At 45.9% G+C, this 21,372-nt stretch overlaps 1 protein-coding gene across 2 annotated transcripts; it reads left to right on the forward strand.

The window, feature by feature from the left end:
* The first annotated feature begins 1,979 nt into the window (after positions 1-1,979).
* slc26a5 (solute carrier family 26 member 5) lies at positions 1,980-21,200 on the forward strand. Of its 2 annotated transcripts, none has more exons than XM_036518111.1 (19): positions 1,980-2,160; positions 5,081-5,303; positions 6,609-6,748; positions 8,780-8,890; positions 11,281-11,462; positions 11,713-11,877; positions 13,432-13,584; positions 13,682-13,764; positions 13,941-14,088; positions 14,263-14,376; positions 14,740-14,817; positions 15,398-15,493; positions 16,487-16,593; positions 17,045-17,114; positions 17,227-17,319; positions 17,935-18,063; positions 18,555-18,755; positions 18,863-18,917; positions 19,138-21,200. In XM_036518111.1, the coding sequence occupies exons 2-19, from the start codon at positions 5,149-5,151 to the stop codon at positions 19,296-19,298; spliced, it is 2,241 nt and encodes a 746-aa protein (XP_036374004.1). In that variant the 5' UTR covers positions 1,980-2,160; positions 5,081-5,148; the 3' UTR covers positions 19,299-21,200. The 2 variants fall into 2 exon arrangements, with proteins under 2 accessions (XP_036374004.1, XP_036374003.1); XM_036518110.1 differs by having other exon boundaries at positions 1,982-2,160; positions 5,075-5,303.
* The last annotated feature ends 172 nt before the right edge of the window (positions 21,201-21,372 follow it).

Here is a 21,372-nt window from a genome sequence, read left to right on the forward strand (position 1 = left end):
CCTGCTGTCCCTCACTGTGCACATAGAAACACTTTTACAGCCAACACACCCTGACAGCATCGATCTCACCTTGCCCAGGTGTGCCAGCTCCCCTCCTCTCCTCCCCTCGCCCCTCCCAACGGACACAAGCACGGGTTTGCTCAGGGAGCTCAGGTGTGGTCTGAATCAGTGAGTTTTGAGTTTTCACCTTAAACTGCTCTGACAGCTGCAGGGATCTTATTCCACCACTGGGGGGGCGAGAGAGAGGGGGGTGTGAACGCGATGAGCAAAGCTTCCAGGTATCGACTACCAGATGACCAAAGTAGCAGCACACAGTGGTCTTACAGGGGTGGGAGTGATGACAGAGTGTAAGTACGGGGGTGCAGTTTTTGTTATTGCTAAGTAAGATAAAACTAGAGTGTTGAATTTTATTTGTGTGCAATAACAGGTAGCCAATATAAGGGATATGAGGCACGATGTGACAGTAGTTTAGTTGTAGATCAGTTGAGCAGCTGCACTCTGAATCAGCTAGAGAGCTTCAATGGCACTTTCTGGGAGGCCAGCCAGGAGACAGTTGCTACACTCCAGTCTGGAGAATTCCATGGCCTGAACCAAAGTGCTGAGCTGGTAATAAGTAACGGGTGTTTCTTCATTTCATAGAGCAGGAATATACAGCTCTGTATCATTGCTGCTACACTGTCCGTGAAAGACAGGTTAGTACCCTGCACCATTCCCAGGTTCTTGGCACTCTGAGATGATGACACAATCATGTTGTGCAAGGAGAAGGAGAGGGTGTGAGAGGGTGTGAGAGGGTGTGAATCGGTGATGACTTCGTTGCAATGCAGGTTTTTTTTTTTTTTTTTTTTTGGCGCGACTGAGGTTGAGATATTTACTGACCATTCAGCAAGATGCATTACTGAGGTCTTGATGCGCGAGGCAGTACATTTGTCAGCAGGTGGAGATGGCAGGAAGGAAGGAGATGTGTATCATCTGCATGGCATTGATGGGAACAACTTGTTTCGAGGGAGAAGAAGGAACGGACTAACAACAGAACCTGAGGACACTCCTGGGCTGAGCTAACGAGGCTTAGAGACAGAATCACAACGTTACCTTGAAGGAACAGCCGAAAATATAGGATGAAAGCTACATTGATGAAAGCTAGGCAGTGCCCCAAAAGTCGTCATTTGTCCAGGGTTGTCAGGACGAGCTGACATTCAGCTGTATCAAAATTGGCCTAGATCAAGCAAGTTTAGGACACATCCTAACACTCATACTGCCGTTCCCCTGATTTTAGCCTTTCAAAAAAATCCACAAGAGGGCGCACTTTCGCACGTTTCTATATTTTCTTAACAATAAGTTGCATGGCAGTCGATGCCTTTGCCTTAATGCTTGGGATTCTGTGCACATAATTATAAATCACTGCCAGTATTTAAATAATTGAATGCATTTTAAAATGAGTATGAATATGCTATTTGAGAGCCTTGAACAACCAAAATTTTAAATAAAGTTCTCGAGGATTTTTATTACTGAATCTTTTCAGAGTACAGGACGTGACCGGTATAGGACACTAGGTACACAGCGGACTCTGTGTTTACGCTGTCCCACCGGAGACCGCAGCCGACTCTCCTCCAGTGCATCTCAATCACCGGCGGCGCCAGCAGTGGAGCTCTCTGTGCGTCACTTGGATCGCCGGCTGTTCTCCCACCTCGCGTGATGCAAAACCACCAACCCGTGATCAAACGTACGGTCATGTCCATTCTTTAGAAAAAAGAAAAAACAATAATAATCAACAGGTCTCTCGAGGTTCAGAACCTCGTTGTCAAGCTAGACCTGGAATGAATATAGATTTATACGCATACATATATTCAAGGAGCGTGTCATCAGAGCGGGCTCTTCAGATATCCTCCACAGCAAGGCGTACCGCTTCCTGATATCAGCTCAAACTACAAGTCCCATGATGCTGATGTGTGAATGACGTACCCAGCTATGTAGCCTTACTAGATAGAAGTATGTACTGGTTACATGTATTCAGCTCAGCGCGGCCCGGGAGTCAGCAGCTGCCGTCGGTAGTTAAAGGGCACTGTGGTATTAAACTGTAACCGGAGACTGGATGCGCGGTTTCCCACTGAAGTTCAATTCGTGTACGCCTGTGACATCCTAGGTAACGTTTGGAAAAAAAAGGTAAGCGATCACCATACATTGCTTTTCTCAGTTTTGCACTCCCTACATACGAAGAGAAATACGGATCATAAGAACTATCCTCGCCTTCACATCCGTCATAGTTTGGTAGCTTGCTTCCCAGATAGCTAATTTAATCTATTTGTGAAAATTTATATTCCATTATTTTAAACCTATAATATTTTATTGATAAAAAACAATATATGTCACTAATACCCGGAGCGCTCCATCAACTTTTGTTGTTTTTATACGAAGGCATAGATAATCATCTTGCCAGCGTTAGCTAGCTTAACTAGCGTGCTCGTTAGCTAACCGTTAGCTAGCTAGTATTTGTCAAATACGGATGGTGGGATGTTACAGGTAAGATCGGGGATGGTAACGCGGTGATTTACCATGGTACGTAGTATACAGTACTCTTTTTAAAGCTAACTGGTTAGCTGCCGGTAATGAGTAAATGACATTCTCTCATTACTGATGCTGAGATGGGGTGAGGTAAACTGTTCTTGAACTTGCCCTTTTAGCATTCTTGAATTTGAACTGCGTTCAGGTTTAAAGCTGACAGTGAGTGAATACTGATGTGTCCTCGCGTCTCGCAGTGGAAACGTTACTTCCATTTTTTATTTCAGGAAGAAAGCGTTCTGCTTTCATCCAGGGCATGATGTCGGGTCACTTGATATCGAGGTGCAGGTCCGTTTAAATAGCCTAGCTCTGATGCCGGTGTGCCATTAGGAAGCGAATGGGATCTAAAATGATGACACGGGGTACATGTCTTATCTGAGAAGGAAGGCTGCCAGATAAAAGTTAAAAGTAGTCATCTCTCAAAGGTCAGTACGCTCAAATTTGGCGAGGTGGTCAAGCCTCTGCCCCACGGTGCTGAAGTACATCTCCGTTTCTCCCATCAGCCAGAAACGGAGTTCTCATCTCTAGCATTGCTCACACCGTCGTCGGCAGACCAGCCTCATGTGTTGAGGTTTCACATATTATTGCTTCACTTCCAGGTGAAGTTTGTCTAACGACAGAGTTCTGCTGTTTCCAGGCGACAGATATATACTTGGTTTCCAAGTGCTGGAAGGACACTCGTAGGAAAAGTTGGACAGTCCGGGCTTCTTGAAATATCATGGAGTCTAGGTTTGCTGTATCTGCTGAGCCAGAAAAACTAGTTTTGAAGAAATCAGGGGTGTTGTCACTGTAGAATATGAAGCCGTGTGCTGGAGCATTTCCTAAAACAAAAACATCGGAGGTAAAATTGAGCTGCCTCCATCCAGCTGCACACTCTCTGTCGTCATCTCTTATCAAAGAATTGATGATATTCCTCCATCAGGGAACAAAGTCTTGACAAAGCAGATCCTTTTCCATCAACAGGAAGAGCAAAAGGACACCACTCACGTTACCATTCGGACTGTGGTTCCAGGAATCCAAGGAAAGCAATTTAATATTCTGTTTGTTGGATAGCCCAGTTATCCCCCTAACCTTACAGCTCCTCCCACCCCCTGCCAACTATCTTAATATTTACAAAATCTCTGTTTCTACAAAAACTACAAGAGGTCTTTTCTGAGTTTGTGCAGTAAAATATTGCTTGTTGCAGTATAATTTTATTAAAATGGTAACATTTAGTAAATTGATAGACTGTACTTCCCATCAAACCTTGAAGACTGTGAATACATTACAGATCACAAGAAGCTTAAATATGACCACAAGATTGTGACCTTGTGTTGATCAAAAATAACTATCTTCAGGGTAGTCTTGGCATGTACAAAAATGGCAGAAATGACTATGAATGTTGTCAATCTCAAAAATAATTTTCAAAATGCGTGAAGTTTTCCCAACACAACAAATTTAAGTAAAATTACAAAGGAATCTCAAAAGGACACCAAAGGTCAGACACCAAGGTCAGTCCCAAAATGACTTGCAGATTACACTTGATTCTGTCTGATGCACAGGTGTGAAGTCAGCGTCAAAGGGCAAGAGCAGTCACGTGTGTGTCTTGTTTGTAAGTTAAATTGAAAAGAGTTCCTGGACAGAGGCAAAATGACCACTGTGTACAGCGTTTTATTTCCTCTGTTGAGCTACTGTGCGTCACCTGCTGTTTTGGAACCTGATACGGCTTGTTTGCTGTTCTTTGGACTTAGTCCAGATATGCCCCAGCAGAAGCCGTGTTTCCAACATACTGCGTAGTTCTGGTTTATTTACAGGTCAGGGCTGCACACAGAGGTGACAAGTGTGTGCATAGCATCGTGAGGATCCATATGCTTTGGCAAAGGTATTAATAGAGGTTGCTAGATGGAGTTTTCTGAATACAAGCCATTCTAATGTGTGTAGATCATTGTGACATCAGACAAGGGATTAATTGCACAGGGATTCCTCCCTTTACCAAAGCGATGTTTTCCTGAAAAGAGTTGTGTGTGTTTAAAATGTGTGAAATTGAAATTTTCTGTTTGAAATTTTTTTTTTCTGTGGAAAAAAATGTTGATTTGTTAAGACTGGGCCCTTATTTGTTAACACTGTTGTAGAAATTCATATTTCAGCTTCATAAATAGAAATGTTCTGGTGCAGTCACATAAGCTGCATTATGGACTTCACTGTACAAGGTTTATTTTGGGCAAAGCTTGTAAAGAGTTTTGATTCTGACTAATTTGATACGTAGTATTGCCGCACGTATGCTGGGTTGCCGTCACTTGTAGCTAAGTGACAAAGCCGTTAATTGCACCCTCTTTTTTCTTGATTCTTCGTAACCAATGAGAATTCACCATGATGGCAGAAAGACAAGAATTTTGGGTAACCTGGGTTCTCCGTAAACTGTTTTTCTCTGTAAGCGTCTTTAATTAAAAGCAGGCTCCGGTGGGGCTGACTCCCTGGGAGGTCATGTCGTTAGTTCCCTGACGTCTGTGTGCCCGTTCTCCTTTTGGGCCCCGCACAGGAACAGGAAGAGCAGAGAGGCAACCAACCCTGGCCCCGTCTCCCGCCCCCTGCCATGCGGTTGCCGTTTCTGGTATGGACCATGTAACGCCAGGCCAGGATGTTTCCGGAAGCTTGATGTATCGCGTGGAGCGCCCAGTGTACCATGAGGGGTACATCCAAACCCAGCTCCTGCACAGGAAGGAGAGGACGCCGAAATCCATCAGCCAGAGGCTGAAAGAGCAGCTACGGTAGGTGTGTGGTAACCCCCTCCCCCCACCACCACTCTTCTGTGGTGTCCCCCCCCGGGTCAATGATTAAAGAAACACTGTAATCAGAGCTGAAGGAGTGAAACGGCAGTTTTGAGCTTTCAGTTCTGAAAGAAGCAGTTGTTCAGTTATGTGACACTTTTTATTCAAAGGTTGTTCTTACCTTTGTTGTTCTGTAAATTAACTTTTGTGCTTTTATTCCATATATTTTATTTACAGTTTTTTGAGGCCACTGGGTCTAGGTTAGCTGTAAATTGAGCCACAAGGTCTTATGCGATGAGTACCGGTGGCTTTGCGGTTAAAATTTCAAATGAGTGGCTGGCAACTGGAGTATATTTACACTGCTTTTCAGTTTGCCGGTGATGGCCTTTTTTCCACATTGCTTTGAGCTTGGTGATTGTGAATTCTGGAGTGATCTGCTGTGATGGACTTGTGCTGTAGCTCTTTCCACGTGTGGAGTTGCGCTTGTGTGTTATCTCCCTCCTCAGATCATATCTTCTGCTTGTCGTGAGGGTTGTAGTAGCCTCTGTTCAACACGTGAGAGTCTGTGGTGTCTGACAGGAAGTGGTAATTATGCAGTGCCCCCCAGTGATCAGGAAGTTCTGTGGATGGGAGAGAGGAGTGGGGGCATCACCTGATCTCCAAAGCTGTTTGAGCTGGAGGCAGCCCCAGCCTGGCTACCTGCCCAATACAACAAAACGTTTTGCGTATGGTGAAACAAATATGAGTAATATTTCTGAGATAAGCAGCAGGTTGTCATGTCTCCAAGGTAATGTAAGATAGTCAGCATGAGTCTTGTTTTTTTTTTTTTTTTTTTTTCCGCTCTCTCTTTTCCAGAGCAGGTATTTCCGGTGAGATCTGTCGCTGTATGACATAGCACATGTGTTTGAACACATTGGGGTTTCCGTCATGAGGTGCATTTGTGCGGTTGCATGATTGCTCATCTCAGCTGTCGTATCATTCTTGTCACAAGCATTGTATATGGCGGATATTCAGTGCAAATTAAATCTGATGGCAGAGCACGCCCTCAGGGGAATTGCACTGCAGTGTGTACAGGTATGACGTCATTCCACAACTCGGTGTCACCGTGTAATATCACTTTGATTGAAAGTGGAATTAGATCCCGTCTTGGGTGGGTGCGCCGCAGATTAATCTGGGTGAAGTGTCAAACCCGTGACTGTACTTCAGCTTTCCTGCTGCTGTTGTTTTTGCGGCGCAGAGGGAGGCGGGGTGGGTTTTTCGGGGTGTGAGATAACGCTGCTCTGTCCTGTTTTCTGACTCCCGCAGATGCTCCTCGGAGAGGGCCAGGTCCATCCTGTTCAGTTTCCTGCCCATTCTCACGTGGCTCCCGTCCTACCCCGTCAGAGAGTACCTGTTCGGCGATGTCGTCTCGGGCATCAGCACAGGGGTCATGCAGCTACCTCAAGGTCAGCAGAGACGAGCTGGCGGAGCCGGCAGGGGCTTGGGGCCTGGGTTTCTTTTGGCTTGCAGTGCTATGCAAAGTCTTACTGCTTTTCAATATAAACACTGGGCTCTGGTTCAAGTGTTTTCTTTTCTCTCCCATTTCAGTCAACTTGCCAGACTGTGTATTTGTGAAAGAAAAAAATTGCCACTTGCATTTAACTGCTGGTCAGAGTTGGACAAATGTTGATAGGATGAGGGTCGAGGTGTGTTTAAGCGCAAATTAAAAGTACCTGCCTGGCTCACAAGGGGAGGTGTAGCTTTTTCTGTTGCAGAAGTGATTTCTGCAACACCTACGCCTGATATGTGTGATATTTTGATAGGACACGGGTGGGCTCCTATCAGATGGCCAGTGCTGGAGAGCTGCACGTCCTCAGCACTGCTCGGGTTTTAAATTAAACAATCAGACACAGGAAGACAAAACCAAGACACCACAGACGTGCCCGACATCACGGCACAACACCTCTGAATAGTGGGGGGAGTTACCTGTGATGATAATTATTCATTTCATTTCTACCTGCCGCGCAGGTGCGGCGGCGAATCCCACCTGTGTGGCTTTCCGATTTTACGTCACGCGCATTCAGAAACCTGTTTGTGCAGCTGCCTCATTGAGGGAATGGTGCCAGCCGCTGATTATCCCTGTGATTTTGGCGCTCTGAGATGACTCTGAAACGCAGCCATGCTGGTTTTTATTAACAACCCAACTATGGAACCCACACACACACACACCCTGGGGAAAAAATGGCTTGTAATTGTTTCTAAACTGTCGTGTTCAACTAGACGTTCCCACATGTGTTTACAAACCACGCTTATACCTTCTATTCAAAACAATGCAATGAGGATCTATCTTAAGCAGGTGTTTTTTTCAGATTGATTATGTATAATTTAGTAATTGTCGTTTGAGTTGTTAGATGTAGTTAGATGTTGCAAATGGTGTGGTGTCTGTGTGGTTATTACTCAGTTACTCAAGGTATGAAGATAGAATGATGGAGTCATTGCACAATGAATAATTCCCTTTTATTATTTTACAATCTGACGTCACTTTTTTCATGTTATGCAAGTGGCAAAGAACATTCAGATCCATCGTAAGGAATTCCTGGAAAATCCAAAATCTCTGTGGTTTTCCAAGAATGACATGATTGTAAACCTGTTGTAAGTGGCCATTAAGATCCTAAGATCTTATATAATATAATAATATCTGGTTTCCTTGATAAATCGCTGGACTCATGCTGTGGTGTTGATGCAGAAATTTTGGAAACATTCCATGGAATTATTTCCTGAACAATAAAGATTAGCTGCAGAACGAGGATGTTGGCATGTAACTGTGTCGTTGTGTACACTGTATTGCTGTGTAGATTCATAGTTGTGTCCACTGTGTAGACTTGTATGATGTACTGTATAGGTGTTCACTCTGTTTAGGTGTGCATGTTGCAGAGATGTGCAGTTGTTTATAGATGTTTACATCATATAAATGTGTGTAGGTGTAATTATGTAGGTTGTGTAGATGTGTATGCTGTGTGGATGGATAGAGGAGTAATTGTATAGACTTTATAGATGTGTGCGCTGTGTGGATTGGGTAAAGGTGTAATTGTTTAGGCTGTGTAGATATGTACGTTGTGTGGATGGGGTAGAGATGTAATTGTGTAGATGTGTATGCTGTGTGGATGGGGTAGAGGTGTAACTGTAGATGTGTGTGCTGTGTGGATGGGGTAGAGATGTAATTGTGTAGATGTGTAGGTGTGTACGCTGTGTGGATTGTGTAAAGGTGTAATTGTTTAGGCTGCGTAGATGTGTACCCTGTATGGAAGGGATGGGGGTGTACTTGTGTAGACAGGTATGCTGTGTATGGGGTAGAGATATAGATGTGTACACTGTGTGGATTGGGTAAAGGTGTAATTGTTTAGGCTGTGTAGATGTGTACGCTGTGTGGATGGGATGGAGGTGTAATTGTGCATGGGACTGTGCTGTGGTGCTGTAACGATGCTCTCCTCCCTCAGGTCTGGCCTACGCAATGCTGGCAGCTGTGCCTCCGGTGTACGGCCTGTACTCCTCCTTCTACCCGGTCCTGCTCTACACCTTCTTTGGAACCTCCAGACACATATCTATAGGTAAGCTGGTCCTCTGGGTGCTGCTCCACCTGCTCACCTGCCTGTGTTAGGTCTGCTCCTGAGCTCAGTGTCTGACCTGCCTCTGTTGTGTGTGTGTGTGTGTGTGTGTGTGTGTGTGTACACGCACATGCACATTCAAATAAGGCCTAATACGGCAGTTTGCATTTTAACTGAATGACTCCCATCTGTTGCTTAGGTGCTGTCCCCAGAATTTCTTTCAACTTAAACTGATTCGGTGCAGCCAACAGCTGCCAATAATGTTTGTTTAGCAGTAAATGTGTGAGGCTGTTGTGCTTAATTTACTGCATGAACATCTTACTTCCGCATGGCTCATGTGGTTTCACCGCTAGACTGCCAGCCGCAGTCGGTATGCTGTGGAATCACCCCAGACTTGCCTCAGGTATAGCTGACCAACAGCTAAGGTGTATCAGTGGAGATGCCTCAGGTATAGCTGACCTACTATTGAAGTATATGAGTGGAAATGTCATTTCAGTGCCCCCCTCTCATGACTGTGACACAGTGTCACATGGTACACAGCTCCGTTAGCCTGACTCGCCCTTTCATCCAGCTTTACTCGTGTTCTCATCAGCACAAGACCATCTATCACTGTCAGGCACGGCCGTTCAGGAAGGCAGCGGGTAAAAAACCGAAACAGGCTGACTTCCTCTTTCCTGCCTCTAGCCTTGCTCTGCCCGTAAAGCTGTGGAAGAGGTTGTGTCAGACAGAGAGCAGTAAATCCCTAATTTTCATAACAGCTTCGCTGAGCACTGCGTAATGCCGGGGGGTAGGGGGGGGGTGTAGGGGGGGCGCAGACAGAGAGGCTGCTGGTGAAGCTTTGTCTCTGGGGGAATTGTTTTTCCTGCTCCGCCATGCGTCTCTCCTGACCTTCACCAGTGCTCTCAGCAGGAATAAATATTGTTGACTTGATTTTTATTCCCCCGTCATGGCCGGACCCTCCTCTTAACACCCCTCCCCCCTCTCCCCTAACCCTGTGTCCCAAACTACACTTTCCACTGTCTGTGCCAACCGTCCCCCTCCCCCACCCCCTACCCCCCCAGCCCCCCCCCCCCCGCCTCACCCCTGCGGCTCTCTCCGGGAAGTGGCAGTCATGCTCTTTAACTTTCTGCACCCCTGTTTTTCTGCCTGCATTGAGAAACACAAAAGTTACTATGCAACGGCAAAAAACCCGGCGGATGGGTATGATGCAGGCTGTGGTGGAGGCAGCTGGCTGGGGTTGAGAGGACCAGCAGCACTGAGTGAAGTCAAGTGATTCAGTCTCCCTGACATTTCCAGAGGGGCTAATAGACCTTTGTGGTCTGAGTGGTATATGGGAACCCATGATTCTAACTCTTCTTCTCCTTTCAGTGGGACCGCTTTAATTGGACAGCAAACATTTGCAATAAGTCTGTAAATGATACCATAAAACACTGCTGTTCAAAAGAAGTGTCCCCTCTAAGAGCTCTCCCCCCTCTGTCGCTCTCTCGCAGTTCTGGCATCAAACGGGACATAACTGGGCTCTGGTTCAAGTGTTAGTGCTATTCCTTCCCCAGAGGCATGCCTGGTCCTGTTAGCCCACCGCATGCTTCAGTTTCGACAGCAGTGTCTGAACTGACCACTCGTCCCGCACGTCACCAGCTGTGTAGAGCTCTGTGGCTTTCATTCCATAAATAGCCTCCAGCCTTGCTGTGATAACTGATTGGCTCAGGTGTCTCCTGATAGCAGCCCTGATTGGCTCTGGTATCACCTGTTAGCAGCTCTGTTCAGCTCAGGTGTCCACTGATAGCAGCCCTGATTGGCTCTGTTGTTCCCTAATGGCAGCCCTGATTAGTTCAGGTGTCCACTGATAGCAGCCCTGATTGGCTCTGTTGTTCCCTAATGGCAGCCCTGATTGGCTCAGGTGTCCACTGATAGCAGCCCTGATTGGCTCAGCCTACTCCTACACAGATGAGATGAGGGAGAGCACTACACGTTGATAACAGGACTTTCGTCCTGAAAAGGTCTGACAGTCCAGACTGACTTTGACTATTCACAGTTTCCCGGGTAATTTAGCTTGTGTGAGTAGTGTGGTCAGAGGAGATGAGAGGAGGAGGAAGCCATCATGTTCAGGCCACCTGTCCTCTCCTCGAGTGTGCTGCCACATGATGGTCACATAACAGTCGGAGTGTGTGTTTTCACGTGGGTCGTACGTGGTGTTACTTAATTTATTTGCTTAGCGTCAGCGCTTATCCACAGTGACCTGCATAGCTTCTGTTTTTCTGAGTGTCCGCTTACGAAACTGCGTATTGACTGAAGCAGGTGAGGTCGTGCCCTTGGCCAAACAGAGCTGAGGTGTGAACCCGCTGCTACCTGTCCCCTCCGTCTCAGGTGTGCTTTACTCCCCGCACCTGCAGGCACCTTCGCCGTTATCAGTCTGATGATCGGGGGCGTGACCGTGAGGGAGGCCCCTGACTCCATGTTTTACGTGCAAGTCCTCAACGGCACCAACTCGTCCACCGTGTTGGACACAGAGGCCCGAGACGCCAGGAGGGTCCAGGTGGCCGTAGCTGTCACCTGCATAGTGGGCATCATCCAGGTGAGTCACCTTTGCCGCAGAGGCCCATGGGAAACTTTCCCTTCGCTGACAATGACTGTGTTATAGAAACTCATGTCAGCGTGTCATCAGTGTGAACCACTCATGATAGAAGACTGTATACTGCAGCCAACAGCTTCTTTATTTATTTCACATGTGCTTAAAACCCAGATGCATAGTCAGTCAGCTCAGAGCTGAACATGGCTGACGGAGCTTCATCTTCCTCTTCCTCCTCCTCCTCCTCTCCATGCAGTTGGTCCTGGGCCTGCTGCGCTTCGGCTTTGTTGCCATCTACCTGACGGAGCCGCTGGTGCGGGGCTTCACCACGGCGGCCTCCGTCCACGTCTTCATCTCACAGCTCAAGTACCTGCTGGGCGTCAAGACCAGCCGCTTCAGCGGACCCCTGTCCGCTGTGTATGTGAGTGTCCCTCTCCCTAACCCTAACCCCTAACCTTCACCCTGTCTGCTGTGTATGTGAGTGTCCCTCTCCCTAACCCTAACCCCTAACCTTCACTCTGTCTGCTGTGTATGTGAGTGTCCCTCTCCCTAACCCCTAACCCTAACCCTGTCCGCTGTGTATGTGAGTCTCCCTCTCCCTAACCCTAACCCCTAACCTTCACCCTGTCTGCTGTGTATGTGAGTGTCCCTCTCCCTAACTCTAACCCCTAACCTTCACCCTGTCTGCTGTGTATGTGAGTGTCCCTCTCCCTAACCCCTAACCTTCACCCTGTCCGCTGTGTATGTGAGTGTCCCTCTCCCTAACCCCTAACCTTCACCCTGTCCGCTGTGTATGTGAGTGTCCCTCTCCCTAACTCTAACCCCTAACCTTCACCCTTTCTGCTGTGTATGTGAGTGTCCCTCTTCCTAACCTTGCAGAGGCCTCACTCTTCAGCACAGAGGCCTGTCACTGTATAACCACTCACTGACTGTGTGACCATTCACTGTATACCCACTCAGTGACTGTGTGACCATTCACTGTATAACCACTCAGTGACTGTGTGACCATTCACTGTATAACCACTCACTGACTGTGTGACCGCTCCCTGTAGAACTACTCACTGACTGTGTGACCGCTCCCTGTGTAACCACTCACTGACTGTGTGACTGTGTGACCGCTCCCTGTGTAACCACTCACTGACTGTGTGACTGTGTGACCACTCCCTGTAGAACCACTCACTGACTGTGTGACTGTGTGACCACTCCCTGTATAACCACTCACTGACTGTGTGACTGTGTGACCACTCCCTGTATAACCACTCACTGACTGTGTGACTGTGTGACCACTCCCTGTAGAACCACTCACTGACTGTGTGACTGTGTGACCACTCCCTGTATAACCACTCACTGACTGTGTGACTGTGTGACCACTCCCTGTAGAACCACTCACTGACTGTGTGACTGTGTGACCACTCCCTGTATAACCACTCACTGACTGTGTGACCGCTCCCTGTATAACCACTCACTGACTGTGTGACCGCTCCCTGTATAACCACTCCCTGACTGTATGACTGCTCACATTTGCCAGCTAACCATCATTATATTTGTTTTCCACTTACGTTCCTACCTACCTGGTTACTTAATTGCTTTCGCTGTGGTATCATTGTGGACTCTCAAAGTCTAAAGGGACAATAATTATTTAATTTCATGTCAGTTACCTGTCACTCAACACTCTAAATGCACAAGCTCAGTATCTCACTGAAAGGCAGCAGTGTGGTGCAGTGGTATGGAGCAGGGCTCAGAACCGAAAGGTTGCTGGTTTGATTCTCCGCTGGACCACTGCTGTTGTGCCCTTGGGCAAGTTACTAAACCCACAATTGCCTCAGTAAATATTTAGCTGTGTAAATGTTTAACATGTAAAATTGTAACCTATGTGAGTCGGTCTGGATGAGAGCGTCCGCTAAATGACAGTAATGTAATGTAATGTAATGTAACGAAAGGGTTTTTGATTTGCTGATGCGTTGTCTATGCGCAGAGTGTTGTTGCGGTCCTGAAGGACATCGCCAGCACTAATATCGCCACGCTCGTGGTGGGACTCGTGTGCATCGTGTTCCTGTACGGGGTGAAGGACATCAACGACCGCTTCAAGAAGAAGCTGCCGGTGCCCATTCCTGGGGAGATCATCGTGGTGGGTGACGTCACAAAAGCGTTATTTCGGCACGGCGCTTTCCCGGTCTTTCCTGTTTGACCTCACAGTGGTGACTCCTCTGTCTTTTGGGACACAGGTGATCGTTTCAACAGGGGTCTCCTACGGGATGCAGTTGTACGAAAACTACAACGTGGATGTCGTTGGGACAATTCCTACAGGGTAAAAAATCTGTTTCTGCAAAGAAAAAATACTATAAACTGTAAAAATCCTGTAAGCACTGTGAGTTGAACTACAGCAGTATAGACATAACTGTCGTTAAGGTCGTAGAGAAGATCAATTGGAAGAAGATGGATGGTAATCGATTGAAAGATCACTTTCTTTCTTCTGATTTCTAGGCTTCTTCCACCCGTTGTCCCAGATTTCTCTATTATTCCGAACGTAATCACAGATGCCGTCGCCATCGCCATCGTGGCCTTTTCCATGGGGATCTCCCTGGCCAAGATCTTTGCGCTTAAGCATGGATACAGAGTTGAGGGCAACCAGGTGAGCTGTAGCAGTTTGTCTCTCTGGGTGAAATTGGCACTGTGGGGTGAGACCACTCTGTCATAATGGTACCTGGCATTTCAGAAGCAGAGTTAAGGTCACCATTCTAAGGGTGCTTGGTGTTTCGGGAACTGAGACCAGGCCACTCTGTTTAAACCTCACCTGTCGTTTCAGGAGCTGATAGCCCTGGGCGTCTGTAACCTCACCAGCTCTTTCTTCCACACCTTTGTGGTTACCTCCTCCATGTCCCGCAGCCTGGTACAGGAGAGCACAGGGGGGAAAACACAGGTAATGCAGTCTGGGGTATATACATCATTCACAGAGCCAACACACAGCCCAGGAATCTCAGTAGCAGCATACAGGAGTTTTACTCACAGAACCTGAACTATTTAGTGTGTTCTGTATTGCTTCTGTTTCCTCTTCCTGCATCAGGATACGGGAACGTCTCTCCAGCGCTGCCCTGATGTTTTTATCTGCTTAACTAAATGAAGTTCCTCATTAGGGAGCTCTTATTGCCGCTGTAAAGCCATAAAGATAAGCTGGATTTGTTCACTATGAAAATGCAGTGTGTGTAACTGATGAGTAATGACTGCCATGAGGGGATGTTGGGAAATCTTATCTGTGTGTGTGTGTGTGTGTGTGTGTGTACAGATAGCAGGACTGCTGGCATCTCTGGTGGTGCTGTTGGTGGTGGTTGCCATCGGCTTCGTGTTCGAGCCTCTGCCTCAGGTGAGTGCTACCTGTGCCGGTGTGGTCATCTGAGCTTCTGCCTGAAGTAGGAGTAGATGTGAAACCTCTTACTTTCAGAAGGTTGAAGCCCTGAGCTCCAAGCCTTATTTTGTGTGTGTGTGTGTGTGTGTGTGTGTGTGTGTGTGTGCATGTGTGTGTGTTGTCCTTTCTCTGTTCTCTGTTCTCTCTTTCTTCGTTGCTTAGCGACATTAGATTTACAGGAGACTTGCTATTGGCCAATTCGTGCCAGACGGCACTCCCTTTTTCCCCTGTGGAGCAACATACCAGTAATCAATATTTTCTTTTGCCTGTTTTTACATGTTACACATGCCTCTTGAATTACTACATGCATATATTTGTTAACTTATATATTACACTACTATATGTTTAATGACATTCTGCTTGAACTGAACCAATCATGGACTTTCTCTGTGGAGAGCAGAATTTGACTGCCTCATATGAGTGATTGACGGCACATGGTAGCTCCCCTTGTTATGGGGTTCTGTAAACGTCAGTGTCCCGTCCCTAGTTGCGAGGGCTGTGGCAAGTGTTTCTCAGACTGTGTGCTGTGTCTCTGTAGACCGTGCTGGCCGCAGTCATCATGGTGAACCTGGTGGGCATGTTCAAGCAGCTGAAGGACATCCCAGCTCTCTGGAGAACCAGCAAGATTGAGCTGGTGAGTTTTCATCACAGCACACTGCCCCCTCTCTGTCCAACAGGACACACTTCATCTCCGACCAGATTAGCACTGAAATCTGCCTGGCTGTGTAGTCAAAGGTCTCCCACACCAACGGCCATGTTCAGTTGAATTCATTGTTGTCAGTGGTGTTTTCCACACCTTTCCTGTTGTGGCCTCTACACTGTCTCCTTGCTGTGTAGTACCCAGCTGGGTTCCATTTCTGTCTAAACCATTCTGCAGCAGAAGTACTCTACTTTCGGGTAGACCAAACCATAAATTGGAAATCAGCTGTGTTAGGTGACTCTGGTATGGACACGTCACATGATAGTCACAGCTATCATAAGGAAACAGGTTTACATGCTGTGTCCTGGAAACTGTGAGTTTGGGGCAGATGAACATGTGTGAGAAAATCCAGTCTGACCAAAGTATGCTGAATGCCTACATCAGAACATATTATTCTGCTGATCAGCTTGGCTTCAAATGAAAGTGGGTAGTCTTGGTGCATTATGGGTGTTATCACACAGCGTTATGCCTGACCTGATCCGCAAGTCTCTCTCTGTAGAAGTGAAGCTCATGATACAGCTTAGGAGGTAATTGTGCCGCGGGGCAAAGCTCCGTATTCCCAATCAAAGGCAGCTAGGCTGGAGAGGGATTGTAGTATGTGCTATTTAATCAGGAAGGAGCAAGCATTCCATTCATGAGAGATGTGGACTGTGCCAAACCTTCCACTGTGCTGTGGAGGCCCGCGTTTGTTTACCTTGATACAGAGATACAGAGGTGCACCTCTCAGTCTGTCACGTAGGGGGGGGAGAAAAAAAAAAAAGCAAACTAAAAACTGCTGAATCATCGTATCGCTTGCATAAGTGGAATTCTGAAAACACATACCTGCCCAGTGTCATTTGGAATGTGAGTCGTTGACTTTTGTCCCAAAAACCTCTCTATGTAAAGCAGGATAGCAATGTGAAATATCCTGTTCTCTGACTCTTCCAGGCTATCTGGTTGGTGTCCTTTGTGGCGTCAGTTCTGTTGGGCCTGGACTATGGCCTTCTGGTGGCCATTGGTTTCACCATCCTCACTGTCATTTACAGGACGCAAAGGTAGGGATTTGTCTCTCCTCCAAGACGTGGTCCTGTCATTATGAAGATCAGTCATAGATTCAGTCAAATCCAGCAGTTATGTCACCTCTTCTAATAAGCTGCTAGTTGTGCATATGCAAATTAAGCAAATATGAATGCTTCTTAAGTGAACTTTGAATCTGTAGTGCAAAGAATGTACCTTTTGAGTTCAGTCAGAGGAAACACTATTTTGTTAAAGTTAATCAGAGACTGAGGATTGATTCTGAAGCTTTAGTCATTAATAACAGGTAGAATCAGAATCACTAGCTGAGCCGAAATGCAGCTGTTTGTATGACGTGTAGTAGAATGCATTGGGCCACCCTGTGGTGTGTTCCACATAATGCTGATGAATTAAATATACAGTCTGCCTTTCAGAAGCAGTGAATTAGCATCAAATGGATTCACAACCCTGAGTGTCTTCTTTGTTCCACAGTCCAAAGAGTATCATTCTTGGTCAGATCCCAGACACAGGGCTGTATTGTGATGTTGAAGAATATGAAGAGGTAATGGGTTTTAAATGTTTTCTTTTTTACACTTCACAATTGAGATTGATGTATTCATGGAAAAATGGAGTTACTCACCTTGTGTTTCTGTCACCCTGTCTTTCTGTTTCAGGCCACTGAATATAGAGGGATTAAAATATTCCACACCAACACGTCTATCTATTTTGCAAACAGCGAGCTCTATGTCAGTGCCCTGAAGGAAAAGGTACGGAAACACCTGACTGAGCTTGTGCTGGCCTACACGTCGTTTAGTTTCAGGAAAAAGTTGAGTTTTCCACACTAGTGTCAACTATAGTAATACATTACCGGTCAAAAGTTTGGACACACCTGATTAAGATAATGGCAAACATATATTCAAAGACGTTTTGATTTGACTTATGCTTAAATGCTTGAAATTTGTTTGTTTCTTAGACAAATACAAATAGTGAAGATAATGCCTGTGTATGAATTTCCTTCCAAAAGAAATTCTATTTTTGGCTAATTTGAAGAATCTAAAATACAAGATTGTTTTGATTTAACACTTTTAGGTCACTGCATAATCTCATTTACACTATTATAAAGTTTTGATGTCTTTACTATTATTCTAAAATATGGAAAAAGGTAAAAAATAAAGAAAAACCCTTCTGTGAGTAGGTGTGTCCAAACTTTTGACTGGTATTGTACTTCCAGCAAAACTTGTGGAACATATTTATATTCACAGAGCCATTCTGAATTATTACCCCCAAAACTGTGTCTATAAGGGAAAGAAATCTGTGTTCAGACGCAGTGCGGTGTGCGCTGTAGTCTGAGGCAGTCTCTGTGCTCTCTCCGCGCCCCACAGACAGGTGTAGACCCAACGTTGCTGCTGGCTGCACGGAAGTCTCGCCTGAGGAAAGAGAAGAAACGGAGGAAGGAGAAGGAGGCACGAGAGCAGGGCACGCCCCAGGAGAGGAAAGCAGTCGTTAAACTCGTGAGTTCATGGTCTGGAGACGCCACTGTCCTAACCTTCACCAGTCTCATCTCACACACTCTCGCTCTTTGTTCTTATATAATAGTTCTTATATGGTAGTTGCAGAGATTGCTGGTTCGATTCCCTGCTGGGACATTGCCTTTGTACCCTTTGGCAAGGTACTTAACCCACAATAGCCTCAGCAAAAATCCAGCTGTATAAATGGATACCATGTAAAAACTTATATAGGTTGCTCAGGATAAGAGCGTCAGCTAAATAAGAGTATTGTCAATTTTCCTTTACATGCAGATTTAAATCAGGCAGGGATAATTACAGTTTTTGTGGTTTAAGTGGGGAGCAGTTTGTCATGAATCTGTGATTTTCGAAGAGTAGGGGTTTGCAGTTCAGCTTGTCTGTAATTGGTGGAGATGGGGTGGGTGGTGGCTGTGAAGCTTGTCCGTGATTGGTGGAGAGGAGGGGTGTAGGCCTCACAGTATGTGTGTCTGTGGCAGGATGTGGAGATGGGCGTCACGCATGAGCTGGTGGGCGAGGCGGAGCTGCAGAAGAACGGCCACATAGCGGAAGTGCTGGCGGATTCCGACTCCGAGGAGACCTGCTCGTTCCTGGAGCCGCTCAGCTCGGTCCATTCCATCATACTGGACTTCACCCCAGTCAACTTCATCGACTCTGTGGGAGCCAAAGCCATCAAATCGGTGAGTTGCCAGCCCAGACCTCACTGCTTCCCGGTCAGTCTCTGCTCATTCTCTGCCCTGCACCTGACCATATGCTTCATATGTAACCGGGACCTCTGTCTCTGCAGGTGATAAAGGAGTATGCAGAGATTGATGTACATGTTTTCCTTGCTGGGTGTAGCAGTAAGTATCTTTCTAATTTTTATTCATTAAGAAATTCAGTGCAAGTGGCTGTCCTGTCTGTGGCCTAATGCCCTCTGCTATGAGTGTTATGCGGATTACAGAATGCCGCCCCTTTGGTGATACGCTTCTTTTAAGCCCTGTGCTGACGTGATCCGGTGTTTACTGACCCCTGTTGGAACCAAGCTGAAAGGCATTTCTCCCTCTGTGCTGTGATGAACAGGGAACTTGCTGGAACTCCTCAGGACTCTGAATTTCTTTGATGGCAAAGTGACCCCGGAGCAGGTGTTCCCCACCATCCATGATGCAGTGCTGCACTGCCAGCACCAGGAGGCCCACCTCTCTGACCAGCAGGAGGGCGGAGTCGGGGGCGTGGCAGAGTGAAGCGACACGCCCAACCTCATTCTGGATCTCCAGAGATGGACACGACTCCACATACATCCCCCCTTACTTCCTGTCAGAGGGCAAATCCACTCTTTTACGAACTTCTAGAAAAATGTTCAAGTGGGAGGGCTAGGCAGAGTTCTAACATTCCAGTACGCTTTATTTTAAAGACTACAAAACAATAGTGGGTTATTTTAAGCTGAGGAGATGCCGTGCTGCTTTGAGCATCAAGCCATTTAGATTTAATATTTATTCCTTTGGTTTTTGTATGACACTTTTTTCACCTTTTTATGAAAGGACTGAGTATAGGTGAAATACAGCTTGATTGCTTCACTGATTAGCTTGTTTTTTTTCTCAACATTGCCTTGTATACATCATTTAACACTTTCTACCTGTTACTGCCGAAAGGTGACTACTGACTAGGCCAGACAAAGAAGTCTTGGGTTTTGCTTTTCATTGAACAATTGAGACAGTCATTTCAAATAGGAAGACTGTTGGATGTCTGGATGATGGCTTTCCTTGGACATGTCCATCGAGGCATTCGAGCCGATGCATTTCAAATACACAAGTGTTGTAGATTGTGGCAATGTGGCTGTGTGACATTTAGTCCTTGTCCTTCACAGATCATGGCTACAGGTGTGCGTAGCATCATGTGTCAGCGCAAGCTGTGTCTCTCCTGAGTCTCACCTGTTGGTCCTGTCGTTGCTTTCAGCACTGCACAGGTGTGCTGAAAATCAGCAGCTGAATCCTAGTGAATTTTACGTCACTAAGCAATTCATTTTTCAGGTTAGGCCTCATCTATGGTAAAAACCATTGGGGTGACAGAGATTTTAAGTTGCACTTTGGGGCATCCACCATGCCCTCATTTGTGTAATGTCATTGAAGAACTGCAGCTCTTCTAGTGGGTTAGTGTTCATAAACTGGTTTGTGTATGTGTGTATGCGCACTAATGTATTAATATATCTGTATACATGTTGTTTTTATGACAGTGCTTTGACTGCCAGACTTCTATTGCATTTATAATTTCTCCATGTTACCACAAATTTCCATTAATATCATATATGTGCTGATTTGAAAGTTGGATATCTGCTTATAAGAAACAGTGTGGACCAGTCTTCAACATGATTGTTAATCATTCAGTAGGAAGAGCTTGTGTGAAGTAGTGTGGGGGAAGAGCTCCTGCCAGTCACAAGGTTAGTACATTTTTGAAAATAGTTGATGTTCAGTATTGTCATATTTTGACAAAGTGATTTGATGACCATTACGAACATCTGTTACAAGGGACTTTGAATGTTCACAGTTGGATTCTGTCAAGTTATCAGATGTTTTCTGGTGACTGCAAAGTTTGTCTCCTGATGAAGTCTATGTTTGGTGGAGTCTTGTGTATTGTAGTTTGTTCAACATGAGCTATAACCCCTTGCTAAATGGCTAACTTCTCTGCAGGATCTGGCTCTCAATTCCTGAATGTGGTCTGATCAATTTCAGTGACACAAAGCGTCCTCCACCTTCTTTCTGTGCCAGTTTTGTTTTCTTACGTTTTACAAATAGTTTTAAAGTATGCTTTCATATAGGAATGAGAGGGTTACCAAAGATGGCTCTCAGAAATCATACATGCGCATCACCATTATCTGGTGTGTCTTGCATAGATTGTGTTTTTTTAATCTATTTATGTGGCTGGATATTTACTGAAGCAGTTTATGTTAAGCACCTTGATAAGGGGCACAACAGTGCCCCCACTCATGGCTCAAGCTAGCAACCTCCTGGTGAAGAGGCCAGTCCCCTCGGCGCTACGCCACAAACCCCCAATTTCCTCCTTTTTTGCTGTACTGTAGTTGCTGCATTTTATGCACCTCCTTTCAAATTAAACTATTTTTGTAAAACAAAATATTAAAAGTATTGATGAAGACGTGCTATGTGTTAAGTGGTGTGCTTTTTACATATAAAATTTCAAGATTATCGTATGGCTTTAATGAAATAATGTTAAATGACAGTTGAAAGACCTCATACTGAAATTTCACTGACACTTGAAAATTTGCACATTAGTTCACTTTAGAAAGTAACCTTTTCTCAGCTG

Source organism: Megalops cyprinoides, chromosome 23 (assembly GCF_013368585.1).
Source record: "Megalops cyprinoides isolate fMegCyp1 chromosome 23, fMegCyp1.pri, whole genome shotgun sequence".
NCBI classification, from domain to species: Eukaryota; Metazoa; Chordata; class Actinopteri; order Elopiformes; family Megalopidae; genus Megalops; species Megalops cyprinoides.